At 61.8% G+C, this 16,431-nt stretch overlaps 1 protein-coding gene across 24 annotated transcripts in view; it reads right to left on the reverse strand.

Moving 5' to 3' along the window:
• Nucleotides 1–106: 106 nt before the first annotated feature.
• The window catches only part of SRCIN1 (SRC kinase signaling inhibitor 1), a 94,069-nt gene continuing 77,744 nt past the window's right edge, over nt 107–16,431 (reverse strand). For 13 of the 24 annotated variants that reach the window (XM_080369907.1, XM_080369908.1, XM_080369905.1 and 10 more), the window contains 14 exons: nt 16,256–16,348; nt 16,014–16,057; nt 15,490–15,668; nt 15,160–15,335; nt 14,755–14,885; nt 13,195–13,342; nt 12,034–12,346; nt 11,432–11,681; nt 11,072–11,226; nt 10,803–10,955; nt 9,948–10,076; nt 6,889–8,118; nt 4,866–5,006; nt 107–1,695 (listed from right to left, as the gene is read on the reverse strand). In XM_080369907.1, coding sequence (XP_080226033.1) covers nt 1,186–1,695; nt 4,866–5,006; nt 6,889–8,118; nt 9,948–10,076; nt 10,803–10,955; nt 11,072–11,226; nt 11,432–11,681; nt 12,034–12,346; nt 13,195–13,342; nt 14,755–14,885; nt 15,160–15,335; nt 15,490–15,668; nt 16,014–16,057; nt 16,256–16,348 — 3,652 coding nt within the window. In that variant the 3' untranslated portion in view covers nt 107–1,185. Of the gene's footprint in view, nt 2,489–4,865; nt 5,007–5,066; nt 6,551–6,672; nt 8,119–9,947; nt 10,077–10,802; nt 10,956–11,071; nt 11,227–11,431; nt 11,682–12,033; nt 12,347–13,194; nt 13,343–14,754; nt 14,886–15,159; nt 15,336–15,489; nt 15,669–16,013; nt 16,058–16,255; nt 16,349–16,431 lie in introns of those variants that run through there. The other 11 variants (XM_080369901.1, XM_080369900.1, XM_080369904.1 and 8 more) reach the window with 9 other exon arrangements.

Here is a 16,431-nt window from a genome sequence, read left to right on the forward strand (position 1 = left end):
GACAGAGGGTGCCATGTCCAGCCCCGTGGGAGCACCGGGATGGAGAGGGGGTGGGGGGTTGGGAGGGGGGGGTAAGGCTGGGAGAGAGAGGGTCGTGTGTCCCCCCCCCCCCTCCCGGGGCCATAAGAAGCTGCGGCTTTGCTACAGTGTTTCACTTTGGTACCAAGAAAAAATAATTAAAAATTAAATAAAACGCATCAAGTGACTGCTATTGCTGCCGGGAGGTGGGTGCTATCCCGACCCCGGGGCCGTCACCCATGGGTGTCAGTGGCCCCGGGGGGCACCCGGCCCCTTCCACCCCCTGCTCCGGCGGGGGATGGGGATGGGATAAGGAAGGTGCTGGACGGATGATGCGAGCTCAGCACGAGGGCTAACAAGCCGCAGGGAACCGACCCTCTCAAAATCACAAGGACCTATAGTCTAACCAGGGAAGAAAATCCACCCCCTAATATACCAGACGTGAAGAGATTTATTTCTTTTCTTTTCTTTTTAAATATTTTTATATATATTTATATTACGTATATTATATATATATAATATGTAAATATATTTTTTAAAACAATATAAAATGTTAAGACACTTCACTTAAATGTAAAGAGTTGCTTTTTGCAATCCAAAGAAATTGCATCATGATTATTATTTTTTTTTTGTGTTTTTTTTTTTTTTCCTCTTTGTTATTCAAAAAAGGCTCGTTCTTCTGTACAAAAATCATTGATATACAAAAAAAAGAGAGGGGGGGGCAAAGAAGAAAAAGAATTTGAAAAAAAAAACAAACAAAAAAACCAACAACCCAAGGACGAACTAGCCAACGAAAGGAGTGATTCGATCTCGTGTTGCACTGCGGCTGGTCTGCGCCCGCAGCGCACACGCACACACACGCACACGCACACCCAGCTCGGGTGGGCATCCGCACCCTGGGGACACCCCCCCAGGTCCCCCAGGTTGGAGGGGGCTGTTCCCCCAGGGATGGACCACGGGGCGCTGGCTGCGGCGTGGGGTCCCCAGCCGGCACCTCTGCCAGAGCAGGGGGGTCCGGGGATCTGTCCTGCCTGCTTGTCCCCAAGGGCGCGTGGCACTCGGGAAGGGGACAGGGGTCTGGCAGGGTGTCCCTGTGCTGTCGGACACCCCCCCAGCATCACAGCATCCCTCTGCCCCAGCCACCGCGCCCGGAGACCATGTAAAGTGCTACGTTCCGACCCCGGGTCGACGGGCAGCCCGACTCAACCCGTCTCTACCCCCTCCCCATTTTACACCCTCAGCCTTCAGCCCCTCTGGCACGCCCGGACACCCCGTGGCACCGGTCTCGGGTCCCCCTCCCGCCAGCCTTCGTATCGCACCCCATCCCCGGGGACAGCTGGGGCTGGGGGCTGGTGGGACACCCCCTTGGCACGGCACCGACCCCTCGGCCAGTGAAGGACGCAGCCCGGCCGCGGTGCCGCCCAGCACCCACCGCCAGGACCTGGCTGGAGCGCTGAGCATCCTCTCCTCCGGGCGGGTGGGTGTCGTGGCTGCCGGGATGCTCAGCGGCGGGCGAGCGGTCGGGTCTTGGGGTGTCGGGGGCATCTTCAGCAGCCGCTGTTTCCCACCTTTCTGTGGTGGAAGGGGTGCTGCCGGTGCGGGCAGCGGGGTCCGGCACTGCCCCGTGTCTTCCTTGCTCGAAGCTGGTGAAACTGGTGGAGTGAAGCTCTGAGAGCTCTTAAATAAACAGAAAATGGCAGGGTGCGAGAGGGAGGGAGGGAGAAAACCCAAACCAACAGCAACCCACGAAACGAAAAGGAGAAAGTCAAGGAAAAGGGAGGAGAGAGGGGGAGAGAGAGAGAGAGAGAGAAACAGAAAGTGGCTGGTTGGCCATTGCGGAGCGAGATGGGAGACAGAAGTCGGGCCGTGGCGGAGCGGAGGCGAGACACAAGTCGGGCCGTGGTGGAGCGGAGGCGAGACACGAGGTCGGCCACATTGGAGCAAGACATTGAAAAAACAGAAAGAGAGGGACGGGTGGCGATCCCTTCAGGTGCCTCAAGAAGACAAGTCCCGGGGAGGAGGAGCCCAAGGAAGAGAGAAGCCCGGCCCCAGGAGCAGGAGAGCGGCTGGGTGGAGCTGGCAAGGATGCTCAGAATGAGATGGAGGAGTTCCTTGCCCCAAAGGAAGTCAATACGGGGATGGATGTTCTGCCAGATGCGGGTTTTTCTGAGACCGTGGGGGAAGTCTCACTAGCCTCTTTAGATGGTCTAGCGGCCTAGAAAGAAAAGCAAGATTCAAGGAGGAGGAGGAGGAGGAGAAAGGGGAGGGAAGTCAAACAGTTTCTTAAAGAAAAGAGAAAAGAAAGGCGAAAAAGAAAGAAGGAAAAAAAAAAAGGGGAGAAAAAACCAAAAGGAAACAACCAAGAACCAAACAGGAGTTTGTTCAGAAGCAGCATTGAGTTAGGCCTGAGGTCAAGCAGCTGGAAAAGGTCCACCACAAAGAGCAGGAGATGAGCTGGTCCCACGCGTTACTGGATGGGAAGGGGATGTCCCCGAGAGGAGGAGGAGAGCGACGAGAGAGACGGATGGACAGACAGACGGAGACGTAGACAGACAGACAGATACGGAGGCGGGGGGGCGGAGGGGGGAGGGGAGAAAGGTGGGGAGGGGGACAAGAAGGGCAGCGTTAGACGGGGCGTGCACGCCACGCGGCACAGTGCCCGGCGCCGGGGCTGCCGCCGAGGTGCCGTCCAGCTGAGCCGGGCAGAGCCTCGGCAGCCCCGCGGCACCCCCGGCTCCTCCGAGAGGTGACAGTGCCCACCCCGGCCCCCTGCGCCCACCGCGCTGGCGTCATCACCACCAGCACTGACATGATCCAACCCTCCTCATGCAAAAGCTGGTCCAAAGGGAGCCAGGGCGCCGGGAAGGAAGGATGCTCAGAAACCCTCCCGGAATGGGGAGTGGGCTCCACCAGCCCTGCCTTGTCCCCGCTGGAAGGTGGGTGGACTGCTGGGGTCAGGGGGGTGGCCAAATCCTGCATAAAGAGGGCAGCGAGGACAAAAATGCCACAGAAAACTCTTGGTCCGGCCACTCCAGTGAGGCCACCGGTGGGTGCTAGGGGCCAGGTGACCAATGCTGTGCCCCACGGTGGGGGCGAGGGGCATGGTGACGCTGGACAGCCAGGGTTGTGCCGGTGTGTGGCCTCCAGGGAAGGGGACTTGGTGGCCTCCCTGGTGTGCCTGGCGTCAGGAGATGCTTCCTGGCCCCTCGGGGCTCCTGTCACAGCCCTTTTGGCCGGTGTTTCTCTGCTCCCCAGCCCATGGGACAGCCCTGGATGGGGGGCAGAGGGAACCCCCCTGTCTCTCCCCGAGTCTGTGGGGGTGTGAAAACCCACGTGCACCCATGTATGCTGGGGGAGGGGGTGGCAGGTAGACCCCTGACCTCAAGGATGGACCTTGCCTGGGGAAATCTTGCCCACCCTGGGACCATCTCAGATGTGGTCACGACAAAGAGCACCTGCGTGGCTCCGACCTGGCAGTGGGGCAGTCAAGGAGGGGGGGGGGGGGGGGGGGCGGGGGGGCTGAGCCCTCTTGCTGGAGCCAGGGGGGAGCAAGGTGCCTGTTTTGCTCATGCGCCATTTGCCTAAATTGCATGAAATCCCCCCTCCAAACCCAACTCCAGGTAGGTGGGAAAAACCTTCATTTTATCTGACAGGGTTTATGGATCCAACAGAATGAGCAAAATCAGGGTTTTTTGGATGGTTCGGTAACGCCAGGCGCAGGGAAGGGGATTGACACACAGAGCAGGGAGCGGGGAGGAGGGAATGGGGTGAACCTGCTCATGGTGCTGCTGCCCACCGCGGGGGCAGGAGGTGGCAGGGGAGGGCTGGGAGGGGGAGAGGAGAGGCGAGGGGGGGTGGAGGGCAGCGGGCTGGCCGTGGTTACTTTGCCCGTGACCTGAGCAAGCCGGAGAGCCAGGGCCAGCACCACGCTGTCAGCAAGGACAGAGGGAAGGGAGCCCCGCTGCCTGCGGCAGGAGTGGTCCCAGGGGATGGGAAAGGGGTGGGTGCTGGGCTGGGGCAGGGGACACACACCATCCCATCCCATCCCATCCCATCCCATCCCATCCCATCCCATCCCATCCCATCCCATCCCATCCCATCCCATCCCATCCCATCCCATCCCATCGCACCCCTCTTCCAGCTGCTGTGGCCCCCCTACCCTCTCCCCATGCTGCTGGGTGACCCGGTAGCATCACCCTGCCTGTGACACCCCCCTCCCGGAACGAGCTGCTTCTGCAGATGCGGTGCTGCGGTGCATGGAGGGTCCTGGCTCTCCAAAACCTCCCGGGATGGGTTGGGTAGCCCCAGCCCCGGGTAAGTGAAGCCCCTTGGGGCCCCTGTGCCAAGCACACGGCGCTGCAGTGCTCATCCCCACGGCCAAGACGTTCTGCAAGGAGGCCTGGGGGGGTCCCTCGGGGGAGAGGGGACCAACGCTGGGGCTCAGCCCTGTCCCTCAGGGCAGCAGTGGCAGACGGGGCTGGGGGACAAATGCCTCCAGCTTCAGCCTCACACCACACTGGGGATGAGTTTGCCACTCTCAGCACAAAGTCATGTCCCCATCCCCAGCAGCCAGCTGTGGAAACCACCGTGCTGGGCACAGACTGGGGTAAGACCCCCCTCCTGCACCCCAACAGCTGGGTCCCTGCACCCCCAGCCCCACCAGGCTCAGCAAAGAAAGGCACTGAGAAAGCCCAGCCCCTGAAAGCAGCACCCGTAGGGTCTCCCCTGCCCACCACCCACACCCTGGCCCCGTAGGAGGCAGTGAGGGAGATGCCAGGGCTGTGGGCAGCCTTTGGCTGGCTCTGCTGCCAGGAAAGCCGGCTGGGACGGTGCTAGCGATAGACTACCTGCTGCTGGCCCTGGATCCGCATGTACTCCATCCGCTGCTTTATGTGCTTGCTTTTGTCGGGACTGCCCTGCTGCTGGCTCTGCTTCAGCCGGGATGCCGGGTTCACCACCTTCATGGCTGGGATGGAAACGCCACCGCTCTGTCAGGACAGAGAATTTTGAGGAAGGGGTTAAAACCAGCAGATGAAAGCCCACATCGGATGCCTGGAGCTGTGCCGAGCCCCTGCGGCACCACCGTGCCATCCCTGCCTGGACCAGCCCATGGTGGCAAACCCAGGCAAGGACGAGGTCACCGGCTCTGTGTGCCAAAGGAGCTGTCACCGGGCAATGCTTTGGCGAGCTCAGAAACCAGCCAGGACTTACTGAGTGCCACCACTGCAAGGCAAAGAGGGAGTTTGGGGCAGACACGGCAAACACCAGGAGACCAAGGGCAGGAGGAGAGCGTCCCCACCAGGGCAGGGCTGCACGGCCAAGAGAAAGGAAAAGAGGCGACGGCAGGCAGAAGCAAACTCCAGGTGGAAACGGCGGCAGTGGGAATACAGAGGGTTTTATTAACTAGCTGTGTAGAGATGGAGATACAAAGACTTGCAAGAGCTGCAGCGAGGGAAGCGGTACCTGTACACACATCCCCTGGCACCGTGGGTCCCTAAAGCGGCGCCCGGCACGCGTCCCACCGCTGCCCGGGGCACCCTGGATCCTCTCCCTGCCATCACTGCTGCCTCCTGCCTGCCCCATACCAAGTCTGGACCAGCTGCCGCAGGCAGAAAACCCAGCAGCACCGATGCTGCCCCAGAGATGTGCAATTGCTGCCCAGATTGCACCTCCGACGAGAGAAGGCCAACGGGTTATTGTAGCGATGGCTACGTGGCTCTCCGTGCTGCCTGTCCTGCCTGCCCTGCCCTGTGACCCTCGGTGGGCACATGGATGGGACGTGGGGACTCCTGTACCCCACAGCACACAGAAATCCAGCCCCTGCCTGCGCCGCACCTTCCCCGGCGCCCCAGCATCCCTGGCACAAGCAGGGACTGGATCCCAGCCTTCGCAACCAACTCGCAGCATCCTTGAAAGGCGGCACAAGACCTGCCCTCTCTCGCCTCCGCTTTCAGCGCCGACCGAGCTGCGCAGCCTCTCCTGCTGAACCCCGAGCTGAGCTTTGCTTTCTGCGCACCCGTGCACGTGCCACAAATCCATCCCGCAGCTCCTGGCCCTAGCTTGCCAGGCTCCAGCGGTGCAGCGGGAGCCAGCAACGGGAGAAATGGCAGCGACACCCACTTGTCGGCCCATTCACCCAGCGAGAGCACCGCGGCGGTGCTGAGAAGCGGGGCTGAGATAATTGCTGCAAATGAAAAAGGAGATTTATTCCCCAGTGCTGAGCGTTAATAAAGGAGCAGGCTGACGTCGGAGCGGCTGGGGGCGTTTTCTCCCCTCTTTTCCCAGCTATTCAGCCAGCCGAGCGGCTGCCACAGATTCCGGCAGAAACCAATTTGGATGGCTTCGGGGAGCCCGCGCTGTGATTTAATTAGGAGAAACAGCTGCCACGCTCAAACCACAGTTCATTACAAAAGTGCTTATGCAAAACGAGGGACGCTGCTTCGTCACCCAGCGCACCCAGCCCTCGCCGGCCCCGTGGGATGCTCATCACTGGCCCTGTGCTCATCACCAGCAGCGTGCTCAGCCCCCAAACCTGCCAGGGTAGAAGATACCAGCTTAGCCGGGGTCTAATTCGGTGCTAGGGCACAGCAAGGGATGGCACTGGGTGGCACCAGCACCGGCGAGGGGCAGACGGCAGCGCTGCCTTGGCACCACCTGCCTTTCCGCTGCCGACTGCTGCCTGCAGTCTCGCTCCTGCTTGCCTGCGCTTCCCAAACCCCTTCAAGCCACAGGGAGAAACGGAGATTTGTTTTCCACCTTGGCTATGCCTGGAGGTAGAGTCACAGAGAGGGAGCAGGTAGAGGTGGAGGAAGAGAGACATCAGAGTGAGTCCGGGGCAGAGCACAGCAAGAGGGATAATAGAAAATAAACCTGCGGAGTGTCGAGGGAGAGCTGTGGCTTGGGTAGCAGAGGTGGCCTGGTCTTGCTTGGAGATGGACTCTCACGAGCATCATCTTTGGCCTGACTGAGGTCCAGGGCAGTCCCGTCATCACAGCGACTGTGTCTGAGATCCCTCAGACCTTCCTTGGTCTCCTTGCCGGCATCCTTGGATCCCGCTTGTCCTAGCAGTTCTTTAGGGAATACAAATTCAACCAAGGGATGGCTGCTCATCTCGCTGATGGTTATTTCCAGCTCACGGATAGTTTCTTCCAGGCTATCCAGTCTTTGGTACGTGCCTTCGTAAATCTCCTTGCTGCACGGAGCCATGGAGCGGCGAGGGGACACCTGCCCTTTGCAGAGCCCTTCCGCTGCCTTCCCTCCAACCCCGGCGTCCTCCGTGCCACCTCCTCCCCCGGCAGCAGGAGCTGCGCAGTGGTTTGGCCTCCAGAAAGCAGCAACCTGCTCCTGGGGATGCTCAGCCCAGGACTGTCCGCTTCCCTGCGGGGCTGGATCCCTGCCTGGAAAAGCTCTGGGATTTGGCACTGGTGAGCTGTCCTCCCTCCAGGCTTGTCTGCAAGCCCCAGCAGAATGCCCAGGAGGGAGCGATGCCTCCTGCGTGCTCCGCCTGGTTCCTCCTTGGGGGTCCCCATCATTGGGAAGCTGGGGGACGGCACTGGGCGTTCTGCCACCGGTGGAGGGGAGCGCTGCCTCTCCAGATCCAGGACCCCTGGCTTCCCCCCGGGGACGAGGAGGCTGTGCGGCCAAGGGACCTCGGTGAGACGTCTTGCTGCCACCTTCTCGCCTGCTGGCAGCGTTCGGAGGAGTGTCCCCTCCTCCTCCCGCCACGGGCTGGCTCGGTTTGTGCCCTGAGATAGGTGGTACCTTGCTGGCTACTAGAGGGAACCTCCGAGTCTCTCCTGCTGCATGGGCATGGCCATGAGATGGGCTGCTCAGGGGGTGTGGGGCTGGGGCTGGAGGGTACCCCGCTGCGGACGGGGACTTTTCGGAGATGCCAGGAGACACAGGGCATTTCCTTCCCACCTCGGGTACACGCTCCCCTCCTGCTCCACTGCTCAGGGGGTCCCCGTGCTCCGAGCAGCCAGTTGCCACCCACACCTCCGGTTCAGCTTCGGGGGATGGCGGTTCAGACACCCACTCGGTGAGCACAATCTGCGGGAGGGAGAAAGCCCTGCTCCCCGGGGCTGCCAGGGCTGGCGGCTCCTAGGTAGAGAATTCAGACAGATTAAGAGCCAGGGGAGAGCAGGAGCTGCCGGGGGGCACTATGTGCCTGCACACACTACTGGGGTCCCCCATTGCTGGTGCCTCTGGGCATCGTAGCGCTGCAGGGAGGTGCTCAGCCAGGAAGGGGGATGCTCAGCTCCCTCCTGCCCAGCCCTGATGTCCCATCGGTACCCGCAGCACGGACAGGGACCGGTTTTCTACTGCGCTGAAGGCAACCTGGGTCTAGGAGACTTTGGAAATAACTTGCCTGGACTTATTAGCAAAAATGATTTGGTGTTGCTGCACCTCCCAAACACCTTTGGAAACCTGACTGCCACCATCCGCCTCGGATTTCTCCCATGCTGGTGCAAACTGGCATGGCACTGGTGCAGGAGCAGAGCCTGCTCAGCCCCGCAGGACACCACAGCTCCCAGCGGAGCTGAAGGCAGGGGACGAGGCATCACAAACAAGCTGCCAAGGGGCACCAGACCTTAAAAGCCCTGAGTAGCGAGAAGACACCTAGAAAATATGTCCTTCATCCCCCACCTCTCTGTTCCTGTCCCAGGGGAAGACAACGAGCTGTGCAATGCCCAGGGAACCAGAGCTGGCCATGCCCTCCACGGAGGGGAGGGAAGGTGAGCTGGAGAGATGCTCTGGCAGAAAATTTGCCCCCCTGCAGCTGCAGCCATGGGGACGCTGCTGGCACCCAAGCCCTGTGCTGGCCAAGGGGGCTGCCACCTCTGCAGGGGCTTCACGTGCAGCCGTCCCTGGCCCCCTGCCCTCACGGCAGAGCAGGGTGGCATGGCGGTTATGCCACACTGCCAGCTGGCACAGGATGGGCAGCAGGGACATGTGCCCTGGCTCGGTGTGTCTCACCCGTGCCCCAGCCCTGGGGGTCTGAGTAGCACCCACAGCAGAGAGGGAAGGAGACATAAGTGCTGGGATGACTACAGAGCTCTGGGTCTGGAGCTGGACCCATCCGACCTCTGGGGACAGGGATCCTTCCCTGCAGGGACAAGAGATGCTGCTCTGGGGCAGCCACGGTGCTGGGTCTTCAGGAGAAGGGAGGGTCCCAGCGGGACCCCTGCAATGTACCCAGACCCTCACCAGCAGCTGAGCCACCCTGGATGTGGCAGAGCTCCCCTCACTAGATGCTTCCTGCACCCTCCATCCTGCTCTTTGCCCCCTTGCTCCCCTGGCATCCCCTGCTCCATCCCATCCACTCTTCAGGCACCTTCCTTCCCTCCTGCTCTCTCCACTCCCAGAGCCCAGGGCAGGATGGAGGGCAGGACGGCTGGGAGGGAGCTGGGCTGTGCCCGCCCAGCACCCCAACACCCAGGAGGGGTGATGGGGCCAAGCCCAAAGCAAGTCCCAGCAGCCTCAAGCTTCTGGTCCAGTCCTTCACCTTCCACCCATTTCATGCACGGGGAACGAGGTGTCCCTGCACAGGGCACGACATGCATCACCCCCCACTGCCCCTTCCAGTGACACCCCCCCTCAGGCACCCAGTGCACTATGAGAGTGGCGAGGCCCCTCCGTGCCCTGCCCAGTGCAGTGCTGGGGTTGCCCCTTCCTTCCTCCCATCCATGTGGGTGCAGGATCTGGCCCTGATGGAACTGCAGCAGCCCCATGCAGCTGTTGCACGGGTTAGTGCTCAGTCCTGTGCCATGTCAGTGCCGCACGCGCAGTGGCGGTGAGCGAGGGAGTGGAGAGAAGCCATTAGTTTGTTAAATCAGAGAAAGAAGCAGAAGTGAGTTAAAAAGAAGCAGGAGAGGAGGTGGTTAAAGTGCAGCCCGTCGGCAGGATCGGTGCTCAGAGCGAGCTGTTACCTTCCATCCTTCGGCTGCAACGGAGGCTCCGTTGGGCCACGAGTCTACGTGCCCAGGGGAGACGGCAGCCGTGAGCGGATCGTAACGGAGCTTGGGAAGGAAAGGGGAGGCAGAGCTTCTCTGAAACACCTGGGGAGTCAAACACGGGCGGGTTGGAGGAGGGAGGCTTGTGGGGAACAACGATGCAGCCCATGCCTGCAAGGATGCTTGCTATGGTCACGCCAGCACCGGGGCTCAGCAGCGAGCGAGACATGGGCTGTTCTCATCAGCCAGGGGCAGCCCCGTCCTCTGCTGCCAGCAGCGTCGCCGGTGCCCTGCCTCCTGGGGAAACCAGTCAAGGAAAAGCCATCTGTTACCCACTTGGGCACCTCGGCCATGGCAAACGGGGCAAGGACGTGGGGCACTGCCAGCCTGGGGGAGCTCAGAGCCTGGGGACGGCGTCTTGGGTGGGATCTCTGCAGAGCGCCCTGTGCACAAACCCCAACGAACCTCCAGCTGAATCTGCGTCGCATTAAAAACCAAATGAGTTTGGCTTAAAGCTCAAGACGGGGTAGAAGCGCTGAAGAGAGGTGGTGAACCAGGCATGCAGCACCTGGACCCAGCGAGGGGTCCGGCAGGGTGCAACCGCTCCATCCTGCCCGTCCCACGGCACCGCGCTCCTGCTGGGAGACAGGTGAGGAGGGGGAAGCCCACTGCTGTGCCGACGTGTGGGATGTCACTCCCCAGACCCAATCCCAAGGTGTTCCCCACAGCTGCCCGGAGCTGGGCACAGCCACGTGTGAGCGGACAGGGCAGGGTGGGCATCGCCTGCAATGCGGATAAGCTGGGGCATCCCGCAGCCCCTCCCGCGCTCACCTCCAGCTCCGCAATGATGCGGTCCTCGTCGTCGTCGTCTTTGATGGCAGAGGCGATGATGGGGGGGGTGGACGCTGGCCTGACCACCTCCGACACTGTCCTTCTCAGCTTCACCTGGGGCTTCTGGGTTTCCAGCTCCTCCGACTCGGCCTTCTGCCAGGGGGGAGCAGGGTGGTGAGGGGTGGGGGGCACTGGGGGCCAGGGCTGGTCCTGCTGACAGTGACCCCCTCGGCCCAGCCCCGCAGCCATCCTGTGGCCCCGCTCCCTACCTTCATAAAACCGGGCTCCTTCTTGCTGGTGACGATGACTTCGCCGCTGCGGGTTGTGGTCAGCCCGTGGGACGAGGGGAAGCTGCGGCGCGGAGGGGGAGGCGGTGGTGATTTGGAGGGTTTCTCGGTCCGGTACCGCGGCACCGTCAGTTCGTCTGGGCACAAACGATGCTGTGAGGGCACGAGACCTTTCCCTGCCCCTCTAATACAACACCCGAGGTTCTCCCACTGCCTCCCCAGCTGTAAACCTCCCCTTGCGGCGGCACGGCTCAGCCCAGGGAGACCCACCAGCGATGGCACAGCCAGGGCACCCCCAGCCCTGGGATCCAGAGGTGGACCCCTGCCCTCCCCACGCCGTACCTGAGCCCCTGCGGCCATTGGGGTCCCCCTTGCCCCCCGACTTCGGTGCATGCTGCGGCTTGGAGGGTTTGTGCTCAGGCGTGGAGGCGGTGCTGCCGCTGCCCGTGGTTTGCTTGTGCTTGGCAGCGAACTCCAGGTCCGGGATGGCCTTCATCAGCTCGGCTTGCGTCTCCTCCAGGAGGCGGTTGATGTCCTTGGCACTGTACTGGGTCAGCGCTGCCCGCTTCTCCTCCCAGTCCCGCTCGGCAGCCTGCGGATGGCAGGCAGCGCCCGCTGCACCCCCAGCCGCACGCAGCTTCTCCTGCCCTTGCAGGCAGGATGTGACCCACAGCCCTGCTGCCCCCCCCCCCCCAGCCTCCCCCGGGGAGGAGCAGGGAGGCCAGTGCTGCCCCCATCCCCAAGCTGCCCCCCCCGGCAGCGTGCAATTGGGGATGCTCCCAAGGCTGCATCACCTGGCAAACCCCCCCCCCCCCCTCCAGACAACCCACCGGCTGCAAACGCAGCAAAGAGGAGCAGGATGGACCCAGCTCCTGTTCCCAGTTTCAGCTGGGAGACATAGGGGCAGACCCCCTAGAAAAGCCCTCCCCATTCCAGGCTCTCACCTCCACGGATACAGCTTTATCCGCACTCTTCTTGCTGGGGGTCTCTGGCCCCGTCTGGGTCTTGGCGGGTACCATCTCCGGAGCTCGGGAAGGGTTATTGCTCTTGGAGGGGTGGGTCTGGGTCTGGGGGGGGCTGTGCCCAAAGCTGGGCATGCCCAGGGTCTCGGTGGCAGCCGTCAGGTGGTGGAGGCTCACTGGGGGGCTGGTGGGCATCTCCAAATCCATCCCTTTGCTGAAGTCTGTCTCGGGGGCCACCTTCTTGGGGGACTGGCTGAGGTTGCTGGGGGAGGTCCACATGCCCTCGTCCACTTGCCTGCCGGGGACAGAGCAAAGGTGCTGGGTGGCTGCACGGTATCGGGGGGTTACGGCACCCTCTCCAAGCCCCGTCACAAAAAGCTTATTCTCCCGCAACACCGCGTTATACGGCTGAAGGTTTAGATTCTCTGATGTCTAGGAAGGGGTTGGAGTTGATGCTACAGCCTGTCTGGGGGGAGCACACGAATGAGCTCCTCTACCTGGCTGTCCGCTTTCATGAAGCTTATAGGAAATCGGATCCCTCCGAATCCTGCCCCTCCGTCGGGTCTGCCTGGCATTGCCCTTTGGATTCAGGAGTTATTAGGGCTGGGAAATGACAGGTAGGCAGATTCAGACACCGCGTGATCATACAAGCTCATTTCCCGTAGAAAACCAGGCTACAAGGAGCCCGAGGCAAGCCCGGCCGGGCGCTCCCCCCGCAGCGTGGCCGAGCCGTAAGCCGTCCCCAAAGGTCTCCTAATAGGAAGAGGCAGGTGGGCTCAGCCGGGGGGCACGGCCCAGCCTGCCACCACCATTACACACAGAAGATGATATTTCTCCAGCTGAATGTTTTTCCGCTCCTCAGGAAAGAGATTTCTGATCAAGCTCTCCTTTCTATCTGGATATACAAAGACCTTTCTTCCAAGGTGATAAGGGAAAAGTCAGTTTGGAAAGGGGTTCCCACACACACACTGCGAAGGACCGAGGGCATTTTTTAATGCCTTAATAGAAAAATGAGTCTGTTTTTCAACAGCCCTTGGGATTTGCATCCATAAGGCACACGTGCCAGGGGCACAGGGACAACTGAAGGGACAAACTGTGTCCTCCAAAGTGCTCAAGGGACTGGGCTGGGGGCTTGGTGCTCACCTGCGGATCTGGGTGAGGGTGTCCGTCACCGTCTTGCAGCGCTTGAGCAGGCCATCGAGGCGGTTCGGCTCCTCCTTGAGGAACTTGACGGCTTCCACCTCCACCCGCAGCACCACCCGCATCTTGCTCTGCAGGCTGGGGAACTGGGCTGGGGTGGGAGAGATGGGGGTCACCAGGGTGCCCCTCCCGGTGCCCAGCTGGCAGTGCCAGGGCACCCCGCGCCCACCAAAACCACCGCAGAGTCATAGAATGGTTTGGGTTGGAAGGGACCTTAAAGACCATCTGGCCATGGGCAGGGACACCTGCTGCTCGACCAGGGTGCTCCAAGACTTGTCCAACCTGGACTTAGACACTTCCAGGGATGGGGCATCCACAGCTTATTGGGGCAGCCTGTGCCAGCACCTCACCACCCTCACAGTGAAGAATTTCTTCCTAATATCTAATCTGCCCTTTTCTAGTTTAAAACCATTACCCCTTGTCCTGTCACTACAAGCCCTACTGAAAAGTCTGTCACCATCTTTCTTACAAGCCCACTTAGGTACTGGAAGGTGCTCTAAGGTGTCCCCAGAGCCTTCTCCAGGTTGAACAACCCCAACTCCCTCAGCCTGTCCTCACAGGAGAGCCCTCTGACCATCTTCATGGCCATCATACCCATGGCAAGGGCGCCCTGCCAAACGGAGCAGGATGAATCCTGGGGAGCCTGGGCCAGCATCTCCTCTGCTCCCCGTACCCATCACCCCTTCTCCATCCACCTGCAGGCACCAATTTTCGCCCCTGCAGGTGTCCCCTCCACATCTGTGGGTGCCAAACACTGCTGTGGAGCTGGGTCTTTGGTACCCAGGACATCGGGGACGTGGTGGCAGGGGCTGATGTGGAGCAGGTTGCTCCTGGCTCCCTGCCCGGTACTCTGCTCGCCCTCCCGGCTGCTCAGCATCAGCCTGACTTTATGGAAATGCTGTGGGAAAGTGGAGCTGCTCCTGCCTCTGCCCCCCAGCCCTCCCCACAGCCCCCCCATGGCCCCTCTTCTTGCCACCTCAGCAACTGCTGCCACATCACCGTTTATTGTCTGCCTTGGCTCTGGCAGGCAGGAGCTCTGCCACTTCGAATCGAGGTGCTGGCCGTCTGCGGGAGGCAGGATGGGGGCAGCCCAGGGATGGGAGGCTGCAGGAGCAGTAAAATCACAGGCAGCACGCATGGGGGTGGGCAAGCACAAGGTCCTGCAGGACAGAGGCAGGCAGCAGCTCCGAGCAATGGTGAGATGTCAGGGGGACTCAGGCAGGGGCTGCAGGACGGAATTGGACAGCTAGCAGAGCAACGGGCAGGCAACAGGCGTGCGGAGTGCAGCCCTCACCCCTGCAGCAGCCCAAAGCCTGCAGGACGCACACCCCACCAAGAACCGGGGGAACCTGCCCTGAGGATGCAGGCAAACACACCAGTAGGTGCAAACACACAAACCCAGAGGGAACGGGCAACCTGAAGCATCCCACGTGTAAGGATGGAGCAAGGAGATGCAGACAAAGCTCTGCTTGCTGCCCACCCTGGCCCCAGCCACATCCTCACCCTTGAGGTCTGTCAGTGTCTCCCCCAGCTGCTTGAGCACCACCGCCTTCTCCTCCAGCTCCTGCACAGGGATGAGCCGGTGGTTGTGGGCCAAATCCTTCTGGATCTTCTCCACCGACTTCTCCAGGTCACTGTGAGCACAGAGGCAGGGCAGGGGTGTCACCGCTGCTCCAGGATGCTGGGGAGCCCCAGGGGTGGCCAGCTTTGCAGGTCCTCACGCAGCAGAGGGGAGAGGACCGCTGGGCTGGGGACCCCTCCTCATGCTAGTCATGCTGTCAAGGATGTGACCTGGCACCGTGCAGAGCTGCTGATTTACACCCATGGAGGATCTGGCCCATTGAGGCCAGTGGGCAAGGACCCCCCTCCCCAGTTGCATGCCCAGCTCTGCCGCCAGCCCTGGCTCACTTGAGCTGCTGGGTGATCAGCTCCTCCTCGTTGAGGTAACGGAGCCGTTCCTCTTCCACCAAGCTGCGCTGGCGCTGCAGCGGGTCCTCGTGCTTGCGCATGGTGTCCGTCACCCGCACACTGATCTCCGTCTCTGTCCGCCGCAGCATCGTCTTCACCATCTCCTGGTTCTGCAGCTGCAGGGATGAGGAGGGGGGATTCAAGCTGGGCAAGATCCCCCCGCGATGGATAACCAACCCCATGCAAAATCACCAGGAAAGGGCGATTTGTCCATGCCAAGAAGAGCTGGGCCAGGTTGGGGACCCCCCTGCCGCCACCCCCAGGACCCACCTGCAGCTTCTTGAGCTGCTGCAGCTGGTTGCGGAGGTCGCTGGTGTTCTGCTGCAGGTCGTGGAGGTGCAGCTGCATGTGCAAGCGGGTGATGGCGGTGGGCTGCCCCGCCGGCGTGCTGGTGGCGGAGGGCGGTGGGGGTGCAGGCACTGGTGTCCCCATGCCACTGCGGCTGGTCGCTGCGGGGAGGGCAAGCAGAGGCTGCTGAGGGAAGGTATCCCGCCCCGGGGGAGGCTGCAGGCTCCGCTCCTCTGCTTTTCCCAGGAAAGACCTCTCTTTCCCTACCCCCTGCTTCAGTCCAGCCGTTCTGGGGTGGTCTCCAAAACTACCCCATCCACAGCACCCCCAGGCTGGCTCCACAGAAAGGCCACCCCAGAGCTGCCCCTTAGCATCACGGGGCGGGGGGGTCCTGCTGGTTGTTGACTGCAAACCCCTGCTCCTGCACCCACCCTAGGACTCCCAGCAGCTGCGGGGCAGGGGGAGAGGGTGCTGCAGGGTGAGGGGCTGGCTCTCCAGTCACTTACACGCTGATGGGGGGGTCCCACCGTTGGTGGCTTCTGTCTTCTCGCTGCAATGAAAGAGAGGAGCGAGGGTGGACCAAGCGCCTCCATCCTCACCGGCTCAGGGGGCTGCAGGGGCATGGGGGGGGCTGGCAACCCCTGGGAGGGGAGCAGGAGCCCCCAGCCTCACAGCAAGCAGCCCAGCTGGAGGCATCCCCCTCCCCACAACAGATCCGGGGTCCCACGCCTGCTGTCCCGCTCCGTACCTGGGGGTCTCAGCCTCGGAGCCACGGAGCAGCGCGCTCTGCACCAGCCCCGTCAGGCTGGCGATCTGCTTCTCCATCGCCTCCATCCGCTCCCTGCCGTGGGGAAGGGAGAGAGGCCAGGTCAGGAGGTGGCTCCGGCACCACCAACACGCTCAGGGTCATCCTGCCCTGCACCC

Source organism: Falco punctatus (assembly GCF_963210335.1).
Source record: "Falco punctatus genome assembly, chromosome: 19".
NCBI classification, from domain to species: domain Eukaryota; kingdom Metazoa; phylum Chordata; class Aves; order Falconiformes; family Falconidae; genus Falco; species Falco punctatus.